Below are 16841 nucleotides of genomic sequence, written 5' to 3'. Positions count from 1 at the left end.
TGCAAACACTGACATTACAGGTAATAGTATAACATCATTGTCGCTCTGACACATTACCTAGACACTGTCCCTCATACATGCACATAATGCCTTGTGGATCTGCTTGCGGTGTAAACGCTTGCCCGGATCAAGCAATCACCAGTCAACACATTCTGGATGGAAATGTGGTGTTGAGGAATCATGTGGTTTCTCATTGATCAGATGATTATATTCCACAGAACACCATATATTTCCAGAGTGTTTGACATGTCATTGTGTTCAGCAAACCTGCATCTATTAAACTCTCTTTCGTTTAAAATGTTAAGTGGGTGAAAAACACACAGAAATTGTGAGCATAATGGAGCAATTAATACGGTCTTTATAGTTTCAGCCACAAGTGGTACTCCTGTATTTATAATATAATGGTAACAGCCCTGTATAGCAAGTTTCCTAGGGAGGTAATTGCTTTAGATTTAGTTATCCTTGGGGAGTTTCACGAAGGGAAAGTCTTAGATGAATCCTGTAGGAAGATTTGTAAAATACTGATGGTAGTATAGAGTATCACGTGGGCGGTCATGAGAAATGTATCGAAGTGATACTATTCACACTGAGTGTTCTTAAGATGTTTCCCAGTCTGATCTCAGTTGCAATGATGAAAGTATGGGCTTGTTGTCAAAATCAATTGTCATTTTTCACTTGAGGGCTGTGAATTATGCTTAAAACATACACATTCCCAGTACAAGTTTGGGTGAATGTTGAACTAGAAACCACACATCATTGCTCAAATCATAGAGGTATTTCTGATAGTAGGTGCAGATGGGAAACTGATATTCAGACCTTTTATTTGCGCTGCACACATTGACATGAAGTACTGTGTATGCTGTTATTTTCATGCACAGATATTTTTTGCAAATTAGGAGGTCACAAGACATTTTTGCGATGTGTTGTTTTTGCGAGATATTGTTTTTGCGAATTGACACAGAGGCCATCATAAGTGCATATTACCTGAGGGCATGATGACATTTTTGAGTGTTGTTAAATTCGTGGTCCAACTGTGATTCTCGAAATTCACGAAAATTAAACCCTCGTGAAAATAACAGCTCATACAGTACATTTGTACCAATATAAACCCAACCCCAAACTCCTCTCCTTTTTTAGAACTAAGCACTTCACTACACCACTGTATAAAGATTAGCGCTCTGTAAATGTATTTGTACTATCTTTCATCTTTTGTTTTGTTAGTTGGCCAAGGGTAGAATGTTTATGTTAATGGGGAAAAAAGGGTGGGAGATGTTTGTAATTATACTAAAGATACTCAGAAAAAAAAAAATAGCCGTCTGGATCAATGTCACACGTCCTCTCATTTCAAAAACAAGTGAATTGAAGATGAGGGTGATAGAAGCCTTTAAGAAATTAAAGGTTTTAGAGCATGACAAGGTTGGGTGTTACTAGATAAGTGCAAAAGATGTGGCAAAATACGAGTCATGCTCTGACATTAAAAGATTTATACATTGTAATAAGAACGGCCCTCTCGTATACAACCTGTATTACATTTGTTTATGTCTTGTGTTTCTTTAGCTGTTTACCTCGCTTTTAATTCAGTGAGAGATAGATAAATAGATAGATAAATAGATAGATAGATAGAGAGGGAGAGAGAGAGAGAACAAAAGGAGGAGAAACAGATGGAGGAAATTGAAGGAGAGAGAGGGATAGGAGAGGAAGTTCAAGATTGCAGTTGTGCTTTTTTCCAAACAAAACTGGACCAAATACAACACCTGTGCTTGGTTGATATTCAATCCAATTTATCTCTATGTGTAAACCAGAATGAAATATTGCCACAATTGCACAAATTACCATTTAGACATAAGTGTCAAATATGTGCATAAGGATAAGAACTCAAAATTGTAATTAAGGGCGACAAACACAAACATAACCCTAACTCAATATATTCATAAGACCTCACAACCCTAACCCTAACCCTGAAAGTCCTTGTAGAAAATAAGATTACAGCAATCATTGTAGGACTTAACATCGTGTCATCCTGATTAGACTGACCCGTCAATACATTGAAAGTTAGACCTATGCATGCAGTGATGTGCCATGCCACTGTCAGATTTTGTTTGCCATTAGGTGTAAACTGGTACATCGAACGATAGGAAGTTTTAGCTTTTACAAATTGCTTCTAATTCAGTTTTTCCCGGGCGAAGCGCCCACGTTTGCCACATCAATGCAAAGCGCGGAGGGAGAAATTACAACGTGATCGACTGTTTTATCCATTCTTCATGTACCTTCTTCACTCTGTATCATGCAAAGCATTACGGGTACAATAGGGACGCATCGTATTTTCGACATACTGCCCTCTACTGGTTGTCATCGATTGTTGCATACACAATCACGCTTTTCGTGGGGGAAAAAAAAAAACCTCACATACCTTTACGTGTAATTCTCGCACTGATGAATGTGGTCCAGTGTGCACATATGATACGAGGAACTTGTTACAAGAATAGGTTTCCCGCCCGTTATGTTTATTATTTCACTCTATTTTTCAAATTGCGTTTCCACTTTCGTTCTGGACACTCTGGAATGTGCGAATACTCGTTATAATGTCGTTTGTCCATCAATATGTTAAAGCGTTGTCATTCAATTTCGTCCTTTGTCAACTGTCTGACTGTTCGACAATTGCAACCCAAGTTTTTCGGTCACAGTTTTATCTGAGCACGAGATGGCAAAATTACTTTTGTCTACTACTGGCATTCATTCCTGTCGAAGTTTCATTGAATATCGTCTCCCATACAGTGTAATGGTGTAATCATTGCCTGAATCGAATAGTTCCCTCGTAACAATGTTACGTCGCTTTAATCATACGTGAAACGCATTTTCTTTTCACAGCCCTCACTCATATCATATTCACTCGATAGACACGCAGAAATATGCTCACACTAACAAATATAATAGCACAATAATGCACTTCAAGCCAAGTCATAGGAGAAAAAAAATGAAGTTGAAGCATTATTCTCAAAATGAATAGATGTATACATAAAACATTATTGGTTGAATAAAAAGTCTCCATAAACATGAAATCTATCACCCTAATGGTCCGAATTCACGAAGGTGGCACAAATGAAACCATGGTTGAAACCATGGACAAAAACCATGGAGCGCCAAGTGTCACACAGAATATTTCCTTACGAAATTGGTAATTTCGTCGACAAAATGACCGTTTCGTTAACGAAATTATCATTTCGTGGGCGAAATGTTCATTTAGTTACAAAATGTTGTCATTTCGTTACAAAATAGTCATTTCATCGACGAAATGACTGATTTCGTAACGAAATATTCCATGCGACACTTGGCGCTCCGTGGTTTTGTCCATGGTTTAAACCATAGTTTCATTTGAACCACCGTCCTTGAATTCGGGCCAATAAGTACAGTACATGAATATGAAAATTGTCAAATATCTGCCCTACCCTCTATTATAAAAGCATATGTAATACTTGAGAATATAAAATGTCAACTAGATTGACTTGACAAAATAACGCATTTCATTTTGGCATTCCTAACTTTATACTCGTGGCATAGGCGAATTTAAGAGACAATAAACGAACTTGAATGCTGAATTCTTATATGTGCTAAGCAAAAAAGCAAACATCAATTAACATACGTCAGTAAACTTGACGAAATTTAGCCTCGGATCAGAAAGCAGTGAACTTCTCCCGATGAAATTTAATAAAGAGGTGACGAAAATGGGAGGGGAAAGACCTATAATTCAGATCGCTCTAAAAGAACTCTACTCTACGCAGTGGCCTCCTGTGATGGTTATCGCTAATGGAGATGACCATCATTACATGGCCAACAGCCATGTCGTAGGAACTGTGCCAGGTAAGCTGTAGTGTCAACAAAAAGAAAATACATGAGGTAGCCAAACGTTTCATTCTTAATGATATATTCTAGAGTGTCCTTCCAACTTCTGTACATTTTTATCACGCTGCTCTCTGTTCGCATAAGGAAGCATGAGGGCAGTGCTGTATGGCAAGTCACGTACAAGTCACGTACAGATCACGTGATACTTTCCTTTTTGTAGCTTCCTTTCTGCAGCCATCTGACACACTGTCTGATGTGAATGTCACAAAGTATGCTGTACTCTTTTCTTGCTTTTTGTTTTTCTGACACTGTTGTATCTACAAATACTGTTGCCATCAAATATTTGCAAGACTTCTCTCATAATCGTACAGAGAAGTAACTCGGCGTAACGTGCTATAGGGATAGAAGGACAAGACAGTGATTAAGACTTGTAGTGGTAGAATCAAGGTTGTGTTACAGAGATGGAGCGGCAACTCTTCGTAATTCATGCAAGCATATTTATGTTTTGGTTCAAAGGTTTACAATGAGATGTCTAACATTCCACTACGCTGTTAGATCATGCCCGACACCGCTCTAGTTATGAGACGAAGTTTGGGGACGAAGAATGCATTTCACTTTCATCGAATTACGAGTTATATTTCACTGTAAAATCTTAAATGAAGTGCTCGAATTGATTTAGAACAGTTAAGGAAAGAACTCAACATTATAAACATGTATTTGTACTTTGTTCATAATGTGCAAATTGAAATTAATTGAAAATTAGGTCCTCTTAAAAACCCAATATCTTGCTATGATGCGCACATTTTTGCGCATAATAGTTTTCTATCCTTTAACCTGGAATATTTTGATCTTTCAAATAAAGTAGGCCTACTTCGCTACAGCGTGTTCCCATGTGATTTTATCTGTTCACTTATATTACTATTATTATTATTATTATTATTATTATTATTATTATTATTATTATTATTATTATTATTATTATTATTATCATTATTATTATTATTATTATTGTTATTATTATTTTGCTGTTAAAATTGTTAGTTTTACACTGTATTTTGATTCGCTGCTCCCATTCAAGGCACCCAAAGTCATTGTTGCCATCACATTGAAAGAGAGAGCAAACTGCAGTACGCGGAAAGTCTCTCCCGATGTGAGGGCGCTAGTCGCGATTATTAATACTCTCTTTTGTAAAAGAACATGAGATAACACCTATAGTTGAACGCATAACTTCTCGGCGGTACCGAGCATACTTTCAAATGAGAGCAGTAGTTGTCTCTCCTTCTCTACCACCTCATCATACAGCAACCGGATGTTCCTACGGTACAACAGACGAACTCGGGATGCGCTCGAGAAGAGTTTAATGAGTCAGCAAGGACATTGTCAAGGAAGTTGACGACATGGATTTTCGTATAGCTGGGGATTTAGAATTGTTTGGGAATCGCTTAATTGTATCCGTATTTGTGGATGTTTCTCTTCACAAGCGTCCTAAAATAAGTCAACGAGCCTAATATAAGCGAATGAGTGTTACAGCTGAAAATAATCTAATGCTTTGATGATGATGAATATGTGATTTTGTTTTCCAATTTTATAGGGGGTGTTTATGACGGACTCTGACCGAAGTGATATACAATTGTAGTATCTACTATTACCCAACCAACTCTGGCCATAAAAAGAAATATTTCCCGCCTTCAAGATTCCTGTCTGGAAAATATCTGATCTTCGATGAATTCGGGAGACTTGTAGACATTTCGCAATCACATTCACATGACGTCATCATGGAGAGGCTTACGTAATGGGTAGTCTCAACAGGTGAGCAAGCCTCGCGTCATTACGTGCTCCAGTCTTAGAGTGACTCACATGATCGCCTGCTGACCACGGCAACGGCTTTCGCAACAGCCATGCAGCTTTGATTGCGATCACTTGTTTCCATGGCAACTGCAATTGATCATCTGCCGTCATTATTCGAATGTCTTGGGTCCATATCATGACAATACATGAAGGCCTCCGTTGGCATTAATATACTTAACAATTTAAACTAGACCTGCACCAATCGGTATCAGTCAGAGCGTATAAATCATTATACAATATTTGTAAAGAATTGTAAGATCTGGAAGGTTCCGTGTCAAACACGTCATTGGTGTATCCAGATGTTGGACCGTTGGGCAGGTGCCGATAATGCCCACATGGTCAAATGTTACGTAACAGGCCCTTCTGAATATACCTGTTTGTCATCTCACAAACTTATCAAATCATTTTTCTACACAGCTATAAAAAATGAGGCTTAGGCCTACATATTTGCATTCCATCGGTATACACCGGAAAAGAATGAAAAAAAAAAACAACAAAACGAAACAAAACAAAACCCGAATTTAATTCATCACATCGAAGAAACAGGGCCATTATAGTGTTCTGTTCATTATCCAAAGCGATGTTATACAGGCTTGTGAGAGTCGAATTATTTTAGTTCTTTGCTCTCTCTCTCTCTCTCTCTCTCTCTCTCTCTCTCTCTCTCTCTCTCTCTCTCTCTCTGTGTATGTGTGTGTTTGTTGATAGTCATCCCCAGATTGGTTTTGAGTCGATTGATCAAAAACTGAGAGAGAAGAAAAAGGATAACTTAAGCGGAGTAACCTTGATCGCCGTTAAACCTTGAAAGGGGACTAATGGCTATGGTGTGGCAGAAATATTCATGCGGTATATTCATGTTTTAACGATGTCATGGTATATCGATGCATGGACCAAATATAACATGGACCATTCACGACAGTCTTTCTTTGATGTAATGATCGTCACCGACACATGATTATGTGCATCTTAATGAGTACATTCAGGTGTCTTGACAATAACGATTGTGTAATCATGTATCGTCACTAACAAAAGAATCGTTTCCCTCATTTCAATCTCGTTTCGCTGATGTGCCTTTTTCAGACGGAAATGTCTTTGAATAAATACAGATGATGAGGAGCGGCAAAACCTGATATCATGACAAATTTTGTGTCAAAAGATGGGCAATTGCTGATTCGCACATTTTCGCACACGCATAAGACCTTGCCTAATGGCAAGATATGCCTGTTCTCTACCATTACCATCCCTTTTTGCTCTGGAATAAGCTGCGGAAAAGTGAAATATTGAAATCACGAATGACAATCATTCTGCCAAAATGTTAGCATTCTTTTAAGAACTGCCTGCTTCTCCCAAGCGAAATTGTTTGAGGTATGATTTCCTAACATACACCACAACTGCACATTCACTTTACTTGATTTTTGTGACTTATTTTCTTCTGCGCATATAGTTTTAGATTTCCCGAATCTCCGTCTTGTTCTTCTCCCGGCTTGCTGGCGGTGACGATCATGGGATCAAAGCAGTGAAGCATGCTGAAAATGTCTTTGTGGGGCTTTTAAGATGTACAGGTGCATGACGATGAATGTCCTTGTATATTAGGTCAATCAGGTCCATGATCGATGGAAGCCTGGATGAAATATTTCAGTCATCTTTCTTTCGTTCTTTCTTTCTTTCTTTCTTTCTTTCTTTCTTTCTTTCTTTCTTTCTTTCTTTCTTTCCTTCCTTCTTTCTTCTTTCTTTCCTCCTTTCTTTCTTTTCTTATTTCTAATTTTGTTTTCCATACTTTTTTCCCCCTGATATTTATAATTCTCTACATACGTGCATAGATATGTCTAATTATCCCTACGACTGAGCACCGCCCCAAAACAAAGAAAGCAGAACGGAGAGTATCTGACGTCATAATTATTCTCTTTCGTATTAGCGGACCAAGTACTTATTAGTAGTATGTGGTGCCAGTGACTGTGTTGTTTGGTAAATGGAACACCGAGAATGGACACGCACGCGGAATATTGATTTCAAGACCACTGTCCGTTGTCTTGTATTCGGTGGTTGACGTAAGGGTGTGCTTTAGCAGCATCTGTAGGAGACTAATGGTCCTTTGTCTGCGTAATTCTAAATATTTTTCTCTTCCTGATCTGATTGCTGTTAGTTTTTTTTTTCAAGTAGTATTAATAACGCGAAGCACTACCAGTTGAATCCTTGTTTGACTAATTAATGTCCGAAGAAAGTATCTGTCACGCACATTCGTGTCAGAATCGTTCGGTACGAGATGTCTTTTGGACCTCGAGATCTTTAATTAGAGTGTGCCGCGTGTAGTGGTGACGTCTGCGTGTGGGCCATTCTGACCTCGGGTCGGTGAGATTCCTGAACAGACGTCGGGTGTTTTAAGTCAATCTCTTTGTCTAGTCGTTATCTGCTCCTTTCTTATCCTCGAAACGCTGTCTCTCGTCTATCTACTTTGCTCTTTCGGCTGATTAGCGGATGTGAAATAAAAAGGAGAGAAAAGGAGAGAGATAAGAAGGGATGACAGGACACACACACACACACACACACACACACACACATATATATATATATATATATATATATATATATATATATATACACATACATATATATATATACAATGTATATATATATATATATGTATATATATATAATATACATATATATATATATATATATATATATAGATCGATAGATAGATAAATAGATAAATAGAAAGATAGATAGATAGATAGATGAATAGATAGATAGATGAATGGATTGATATAGATGGATGAATAAAAAATCAAATCAATAGATAGATAGATAGATAGATAGATAGATAGACAGATAGATAGATAGATAGAGAAAGAAAAAATATTCGGAACTGGTGAGTTTTGTTGTTTTATTGTTTCTTGTCGAAAAATTTTTGGCAATGACGCATCATTTTCTTACGCTTATTACTAATCAAAAGGTGATGAAAACAAGTCCAGATGAAAACAGGGTACCCCAAGTTGTTCGACACTGATTGCCAGACAGTTCATTTGCTGTTTGATTTGTTGTTGCGTTTGGAACAGTCTGACGGTCGTTTTGCTCCTCTTTTTTTTTGTATCTTCTCTTTCCTGTTTTATACACTAACGGCTGTTTTTTTTTCTTTTCTGTACGCAAACGGTTATTTTTCTGTTGCTTCTCTGTGGTATGACCTCAAATTAAACAGAACAACAACAACAACAACAAAATAAAAAAAAAATATCACGACAGCGTGGGAATCAAAATAATCTGTGAGTTCATTTTCTGCATTTTATATGGGACCGGAAAGAGTTTTATTGTTTTTTTTTAAAGAAATGTCTAACAGCCTAATTTGAATTCATAATAATAAGTTCATGAAGAGAGGAGATGTTGTTTGTAATGACCATCATTCAGTTTTTCTTCTTCTTTTTTTTTTCCAGAGACATTTGATCCATCATCCGATGTAAAGATTGAGAGGAATCAATAGATATGACAGGAACAAATCTAGGAGGGAAAGAGTAAGGACATAAAGGGGAAATTTGTTATGTTACTTTCGATCGAATATCGCGGGTAAGTCACAACATTTACCGGAAGCTGCGGTATAATACAGAACTTTTATCCCTTTTATACGATGACATGCACAACTACAAGTCCACGGAAATGAGGGAGTCGATTATTATGTTCTGGTTGCCAGTATAATATAGGTATCAAAATATTAGCAATGAGGGTGTATTTTGCCCCCCCCCCCAAAAAAAAAAGCAGATCGCCTTAGATGGTTCTGAGATTTTTCTTTTTAATAATAAGCCATGAATATGATAATCCCACCCATACATATTGTTATTTGTATATTGTGATAACTGATAACTTTGTTTGATTGGGAGAGCTACCTCGAAAGGCCAATGGCCTATGTAGCCTCCTCCACACTCATTACTTTGTTATTTTTATGTCTTTTATGTAATAATGTGCACTTTTTTTGTATATTTTATATTTCCTATGTGTCTCATGTTTGTCATTTGCCAACATGTGATTCTTTTATTGAGATGTGGAAATAAATGAACTAAATGAACTGAACGCAGGGTTTACGAAACAACCGGAAGGATACATTCATACCAAACTCTTCACGTTTAATTCACATGCGCTCTTTGGAACGATCGATTTCAAAGTTTCACCCCAGGTGAATATTGCTTATTCGGACAACAACATCGAACGATTTCTACGTCTCAAGTCTTAAACAATTTCATTTCGGTTCTCAAGTTCATAAATCATGTGGCTACTTTGATGTGATAATACATGTGATCGCCTGATTTGTTGTTGTTTCATATCGTTGACATTTTCGCAGCATCATTTAATCCTTTCTATTCAAGTAGCACGACACGATGAAGGGAATGCCAAACATGGCTTATGAGCGAATGGGGAAAAGGATTTGGAACTGATCGGTCGAATGCCAACGATAATTCATACTACTATAATTAACAAAAATGTCTACCCGACACGATGATAGTAAATGTTGCTTGAATCTATGTGAATGAAGGTAATCACACATTCGTATGTACCGTGGGAGGACGGGATTTACAACAGCTATTATAGGGAATCCATAAAACTCCATAGGAAGTGATTTGTGGCTTGCAAAATCCTTCCGCTTTTTTGAAGACCGAAATAGAGGAAAATAAATAACGATAGTATAGATATAAATGATCCAGGTGGCTGACGTAAGGTTTTATTCCTAAGACTTCCTGGCGTGGAACTTGCGTAACAGTGAAGTGCTGCACTTTACACAGTGTCATCCGTTCTGGCATACCCAAAGAGGTCATGATAATAGTGATACTATGGGGTGACACCCTTAAGAATGCCTGTTTACTTCATAATGTACAGAGCAATGGCTCGTCATAAGGAAGGTGTACACAGCAATACAACGATAAAGTTGACGGTTGACAGTTACATCTTTAATGTTGTCTGTATCTGCTATGTAAACTTCATATGTAAATACATGCATATAATTTATTATATACGTATATATATATATACATATATATATATATACACACACACACATATATGTGTGTGTGTGTGTGTGCATTAGAAATGTTGAAAAATGTCAAAACTGACATGATGTCAACGTAATTACTGTAACATAAATATATACATTATATATTTGTAATTTCTTCGTCACCTGTTTGTGGAGTCAATACGTGAAATCTCAATATGGTGTTATATATATATATATATATATATATATATATATATATACATGAATTATCATATGTTCCTAAATAATGATAGTCATTGAGCATAGGAAACTACAAAAATGACAAGAAACTTACCCCGCCCTATATGCCATGTTTAAAACATCTTTAACCAAATTTCCCACAATATAACTGGTATCTGCATGCTTCGAATATATGTGATAGATCTTACGTTCTTTTGTTACCAACTTTAACCATTGCATTTTGAATTATACAATAACATTATAAGTAACATCGTATCATAATACTGTTCTCGCACCTGCTGTCAACCGTAGCTCTACTTAGTGCTATACTTGTTACACGCAAAAGTGTGTTTATATCTCAGGAAAACATGTGTCCACGAAATACCTAATGATAGATAGACACCAAGTTCAGTAGCAGTATAGAATACACCCTATTCAGTAATGTATTCAGATTTTATGCATGCTTTGTTCACAAAAAGTTGCCCTTTACAACTACAAAGCTTGCCGTCATAGAGGCTTGCCCCGCCTAGCAACAACTAAATGAATTCTTGCATGGAACTTAATGGGAGGGATCAGGTGACTGAAATGCTTCGTTGCTAGGCTGTAGAAAAAGAAACATCCATGCATTGTAATAAATTACAGGAACGGTCGATTATCTAGGCAATAGTTATTATGTTCGTAAAAGTAAATTCGCGCATGGCGAGTTCTGGGTGTATGATGGCGCCCTTCATAGTTCCTTCCCTGCACTACAATGTGCATCCTTTCTTTGATAGATCTGCATGGAGGGAGAAATGGACATTTATGTCATGTCGTTTCGGCAGTTGACAACTAATGTCCGCATCTTCCATTATCGACAGGTTTATCGACAAAGGTTAGTTTTTACGTCGAAAAAGAGAGAATGAAAAAAACTTACGAGACAAAAATGGACCTATTCAAATTCATGAAATATTTTCCTAGATGTTTTACGTCGATGTAGGGCAATGTGTCATCAGTTGCAAGAATGGACCTTATTCGAAATGATATCATAGGCTTTGAAGGAAATGGACATATCCTGGCGTATTTTCAAATGACAGAGTTAAAAGATATCCCGTTCATCTGTCCCTCCTAATTATGATATTTAAACTGAAAATAAATCGGCATAGTGCAGTTTGTGCAATGTCAAGCATTTCTTATAAAAGTATGCAAACAGTTAGTAAACTGGTTTAGTGAATAAAAGAGGCTGACAATAATGCCTATTACCCAGTGTAATAGAGAACGATACTAATAATTTGATCGCATATCTTCGTAGGGATGATTAGTGCCACTGTGCTAAGGGCTAATTGAATGTACTCTAATATCAGGAGCTTAATAATGAAGACTTGGGACAAGACACAAGTCTTTTTACAGTCAAGGCGCTAATGATTGTGGTGGCATATATAGTATATAATGTATGTACATGTACGTATGCTCGTTAAGTGCGCTTGTTGGGGGTAGAAATAGTTACCAATTATCTGACTGACAAAGAACGGATATGACAAATACTAATCGATATGTAATTGCTCCGAACGTCGCAGAAATTTGTTGCATTGACTCATTCATCTAAGACACCCTTCACGTACGTTTTCCGAAGTTCGTGAATCTCTGTCCTTGGAAAGCGCGATTTTTATATTCAGTTGCTGCCTGCAAAACGGCTTGACTCATCTCAATAACGTCTTCGTTTTGTCTCCTTGCTTCTTTTCCCTTTCCTCTCGCTCACTCGGGACAGCAGTGAGATCCGTACACTCCGTGGACGATCTTCAGAAAGGATAGGAAGATTTGATCCATGACGTCAGTGCTGAAGTCACGCACTCAGAGGGTGAACCTGAGTAGAACGGCTCTGCAGGCGTGCATTACAATAATCTTGTGCCACACGACGGCACGCCGGCAACCGACCAATCACAGGCTTGCCTCCTCACGCACGTCGGAAGGACGGATTCTGGGTGATATGCATATAAGCGTCGCGCCTCCGTTGTCGTGGCACAGATATTCCATCTGCCAGCGAGAGTAGAGAAGCGCCTCGGCGAGTTCTCCAGACGAAGCAGTCAATCTGCATCCCAACACCACGGTGACAATACGAGAGGAGCTTCTATAGATCTCAGACGGTTCGGTCAAGCATCTGATTAAACCGTCCTAATTGGGATCAAACAGGTGCTGACTTGTTCAACTCCCCATCAACTCCACTAACCGGCTTTGCAGTATGCATCAAGATCGTAAAATGACTCGCTCTTCTTCCGTAGCAGACGTTGACATCAAACCACCATCGCCAACGTCGTCTGCCGAGACGCGGCGGAGCAAACATCAGAAGCTTGGACCACATCCCAAAAAGAAGATGCTGCGCTCACACAGCGAATCAGCGATAGATGTGAACCTACTTCGCGGCGTCATGAAGCATAGCTCAACGGTGCCGGCAGAGGGGGATAAGCCGAAGGGCATCATCTGCAGCAACGAGGATTTCAAGCAAATCATCACCGAGTCCAAGCGACATCGATTCGGCCGCAAGAGAAATAACACCATGGTTATTCAGCTGGAATCGACCCCCGAGGTACCTCAGGAAGGGGAGATAGTCCTCGACAACCGACTGGCTGAGAAGAAGGAGTGGAGTGCCAAGCAGCAGGCGAATGTATTGCCTGAGATCCGGGAGAGCAGAGACCGAGCTACTAAGCTTCCATTGCGGCAGTGCGCGGGTTCCGACCCCAACAGCCCGGCACACTTGAGTGAGTCTAGGAGGGATAATGTTAAATTTTCACCACTCATGCTGCACAAGAACAATGTCAATAATGCTTCCATCCGTTCCATTCATCTTTCACCGAAGGCCCTTGCCAACCGACTGACGAAGTGCGACATGAACCGCGATGAATTGGAACCCATGCTTCCCAAAGACAAGAACGGCAATCATATCATTACGAAGGAGAAGCTGATCGATGAGCTCGTGGACGAGCAGCACAACGAGTCCGACAGTGAAAACATCCCCACGAACATTGATAACGAGAATGCGGAAAACATCTCATCAGAGGCCATGTTCGACGCTCAGTTGCTGGGAGAGGCCATCGAGCGGCACTTAGCAATGCAGCGCCAGACGAGTCCCGGCCGAAAAAGTCCGCGTTGTGGCGAAGGGAGGAAGCGGTCGGGGTCCCTCAAAGCCATTCTTGGACAGAACAATGCTCAAATCTCATCGCGACTTGGCAGTTTCATCTCCCGGTTTCCTTTCAGGCGTGACGGGTCGGTCAGCCCCACGGAAAGTGACAGCGGGGTGACGGTGTGAAAGGACATTAGCCGCACCTTGATCGTAATTCATCAACTGCACCATTCCTCAGTACGAACTTAACCAATGGACACCAACATCAAAGTACTGGACAGTAAACTCTGATTGATGTGTTTGCCGTGCAACAATTTGGACTTGCTTGCTACTCTGTATATCAATGTTTCTACGACACTCACTTGACCCGTTTCCGCCCATTGTATTTCTATTTTTTGATTCCATTAATGTGTATCGATTGTTCGAATTAATCGTCCATTTCACGAAATGATTTCTTTTTGCAAGCTTCAAAAATATTTATATTCCTAAAAAAACTTTAGCTTCCATTCTTGACAAAACAACATTCAGTCAATGAATTCCTCTGCTATTTCTGTTCTTTTTGTCGGTTGCTGTGCATCATCGATATTTCTTTTCTTTTTTTTCTGAGGAATGTTATGCTACTCTGAACTAAAAGACGATATATATTTGGATACTTTGATCTGCATAGAAAGAGATAAAATACCTTGCTGGACAGGACATATACCTAATTGCATAATCAGTATTTTTTCTTTATTTTTTAAAGTAATTTGAAACTTCAATTAGCAAAATTTATATGAAAATGCATGTTAAGATGTTTGTTCATCTTCATACAAACTTTTTTTTTCTTCATAAATTGCTGTGCGCTGTTGATATTGACTATCACTGATATGCCTACGAGTTTCTACTTGGGACATGTCAAAACACGTGAGCTGGGAAGAAATTTCCCAAACATACGGATGTATGAATATATGTTTATTAAAAACACTGTCCGTGACAGACATAAATGAAAAACATGTGGATATCTGAACCTTTATTGTGCCTTAAGTGAGTGGGTATGAGAGTTTAAATTGCTGAATTTGTTGTGTAATTTTTGTTTAACACTTTTGTTTAATGCTTGTTTGTTTGTTTGTGTTTGTTTGTGCTTGTTTGTTTGTTTGTGCACTGCTGCACTGTTGAGTGAATCTGGTAACGATGGCAACTACGATATCTCGATTCATACCATGTCTTATCCGAGTGGGGAAAAAAAGAAAGACGTACAAGCGTGTATGCCTGCATGTGCGTGTGTGTGTGTGTGTGTGTGTGTGTGTGTGTGTGTGTGTGTGTGTGTGTGTGTGTTCACCTTATAATTCTACAACTCATATCACTGACGCAGTATGCCAAGGAAGGACAAACAGCACCAGACTCACAAATATATAACAGAAAACATGCAAGAATGTTGTTGAGAGAATCTGGGAGCGTGCAAGAAACAACGTACTTGTGAGTGAGTGTCTGTCTGTCTGTCTGTCTGTCTGTCTGTCTGTCTGTCTGTCTGTCTCTGTGAATGTGTTCGTGTATGTGTGTGTGTGTGTGTGTGTGTGTGTGCGTATATGTGTGTCTTTGCCTGTGAGCGACTGAAAACACACATACATTTATGTCTCTTTTATCAACAACACGAACTCTGTGTACACGGTGTATGTTCAATTGTTGTCAAACTCAGAAGTAGAGGAGATAACAGAGGTAGATTTAGAAAGAGACGAAACATACATGGAGTTAAGGAGGCCAGTGAGTAGATAGCTTTAGATAATGCAATCATAATAAGCAACTAGTACGATCGACCACTAAAGTGTGTTTATAGTCAAAGATATACACACTAATTCTTCGCAAGGCCGATGTTCCTTGTAATCATAAGCCCTGTTCTTTCCATTCTTCTCCTAATCTGTCTCAATCTCTGACATCTCTGTTAATCTTTTTTTTCCACTCATATTTTTCCTTGCTTCTTATCCTCTTATTCTCAGTTACGAATTTTTGGAAAACATCCTGTGCTTGGACGTAATTGCAACGAAGTTTCGAGTCACGTTATACTCGTCATCAAAAAAAAAATTCATTGAACACGAGTGTTCAATTGCTGAAAGATTATCTCCGAGAAGCATACAAGTATTCATGCACACACACGCACGCACACACACACACACACACCCTGAAAGATAGATAGAGAGAAAAAGAGAGATAGGGAGAGATATACATTAGAAAGAAACAGAAGACCAGACAGATATAGCTATAGGTCATAACACCGTGTCAGATAATGCGGTCATGTCAAGCTATATTTATTTTGTTGACATTAACTCCGGGCGAAATAATTTTCGTAAGATGAGAGTGATGTTGTTTGCGCGTCAGCGTGTGTGTTTATGTCACAGAATGTGTGCGTGTGTGTGTGTGTGTGTGTGTGTGTTCGTGTGTGTGTGTGTGCGTGTGTGTGTGTGTGTGTGTGTGTGTGTGTGTGTGTGTGCGTGTATGTGTGTGTACGTGTGCTTGTGTGCGTGTATTCTTGCCTATTATGTTGATGCTTGCTGCGAACCACACGCTTTTAGTGGATGCGTTTGTCTGTTGTGCAATATACATATTACACTGTCAAATTATCATACAGCCGTCATATTTTATGCATTAGGACTTACGAGTAAAGCACTTCTGAGTCATGCGTATGACAAGGACAGGAACAAGGATAAAAAGGACAGAAAAAATGCTACACTCCTGTAGCCAGGACTGTTCGAGAAGACTTGTTTATTTCATAACTATCATCCTCGTATTTTGAAGGAGATATATTAACAATGTCTAATGTGCAGTAACAAACAACCACCTAAAAATACGCTGTATTAAAGATTGCCATCAACGGATCATGTTCGAAGTCATCAA

General features: G+C 38.7%; 1 protein-coding gene across 1 annotated transcript; it reads left to right on the top strand.

The window, feature by feature from the left end:
• The first annotated feature begins 12930 nt into the window (after positions 1 to 12930).
• LOC139725713 (uncharacterized) lies at positions 12931 to 14320 on the top strand. Its single transcript, XM_071636796.1, has one exon. The coding sequence runs from the start codon at positions 13095 to 13097 to the stop codon at positions 14157 to 14159; it is 1065 nt and encodes a 354-aa protein (XP_071492897.1). The 5' UTR covers positions 12931 to 13094; the 3' UTR covers positions 14160 to 14320.
• The last annotated feature ends 2521 nt before the right edge of the window (positions 14321 to 16841 follow it).

Source organism: Diadema antillarum, unplaced genomic scaffold (genome assembly GCF_040938485.1).
Source record: "Diadema antillarum isolate AM-2024a unplaced genomic scaffold, OU_Dant_1.0 seq00000057_RagTag, whole genome shotgun sequence".
Taxonomy (NCBI): domain Eukaryota; kingdom Metazoa; phylum Echinodermata; class Echinoidea; order Diadematoida; family Diadematidae; genus Diadema; species Diadema antillarum.
This window is presented reverse-complemented; position numbering and strand designations above follow the sequence as displayed.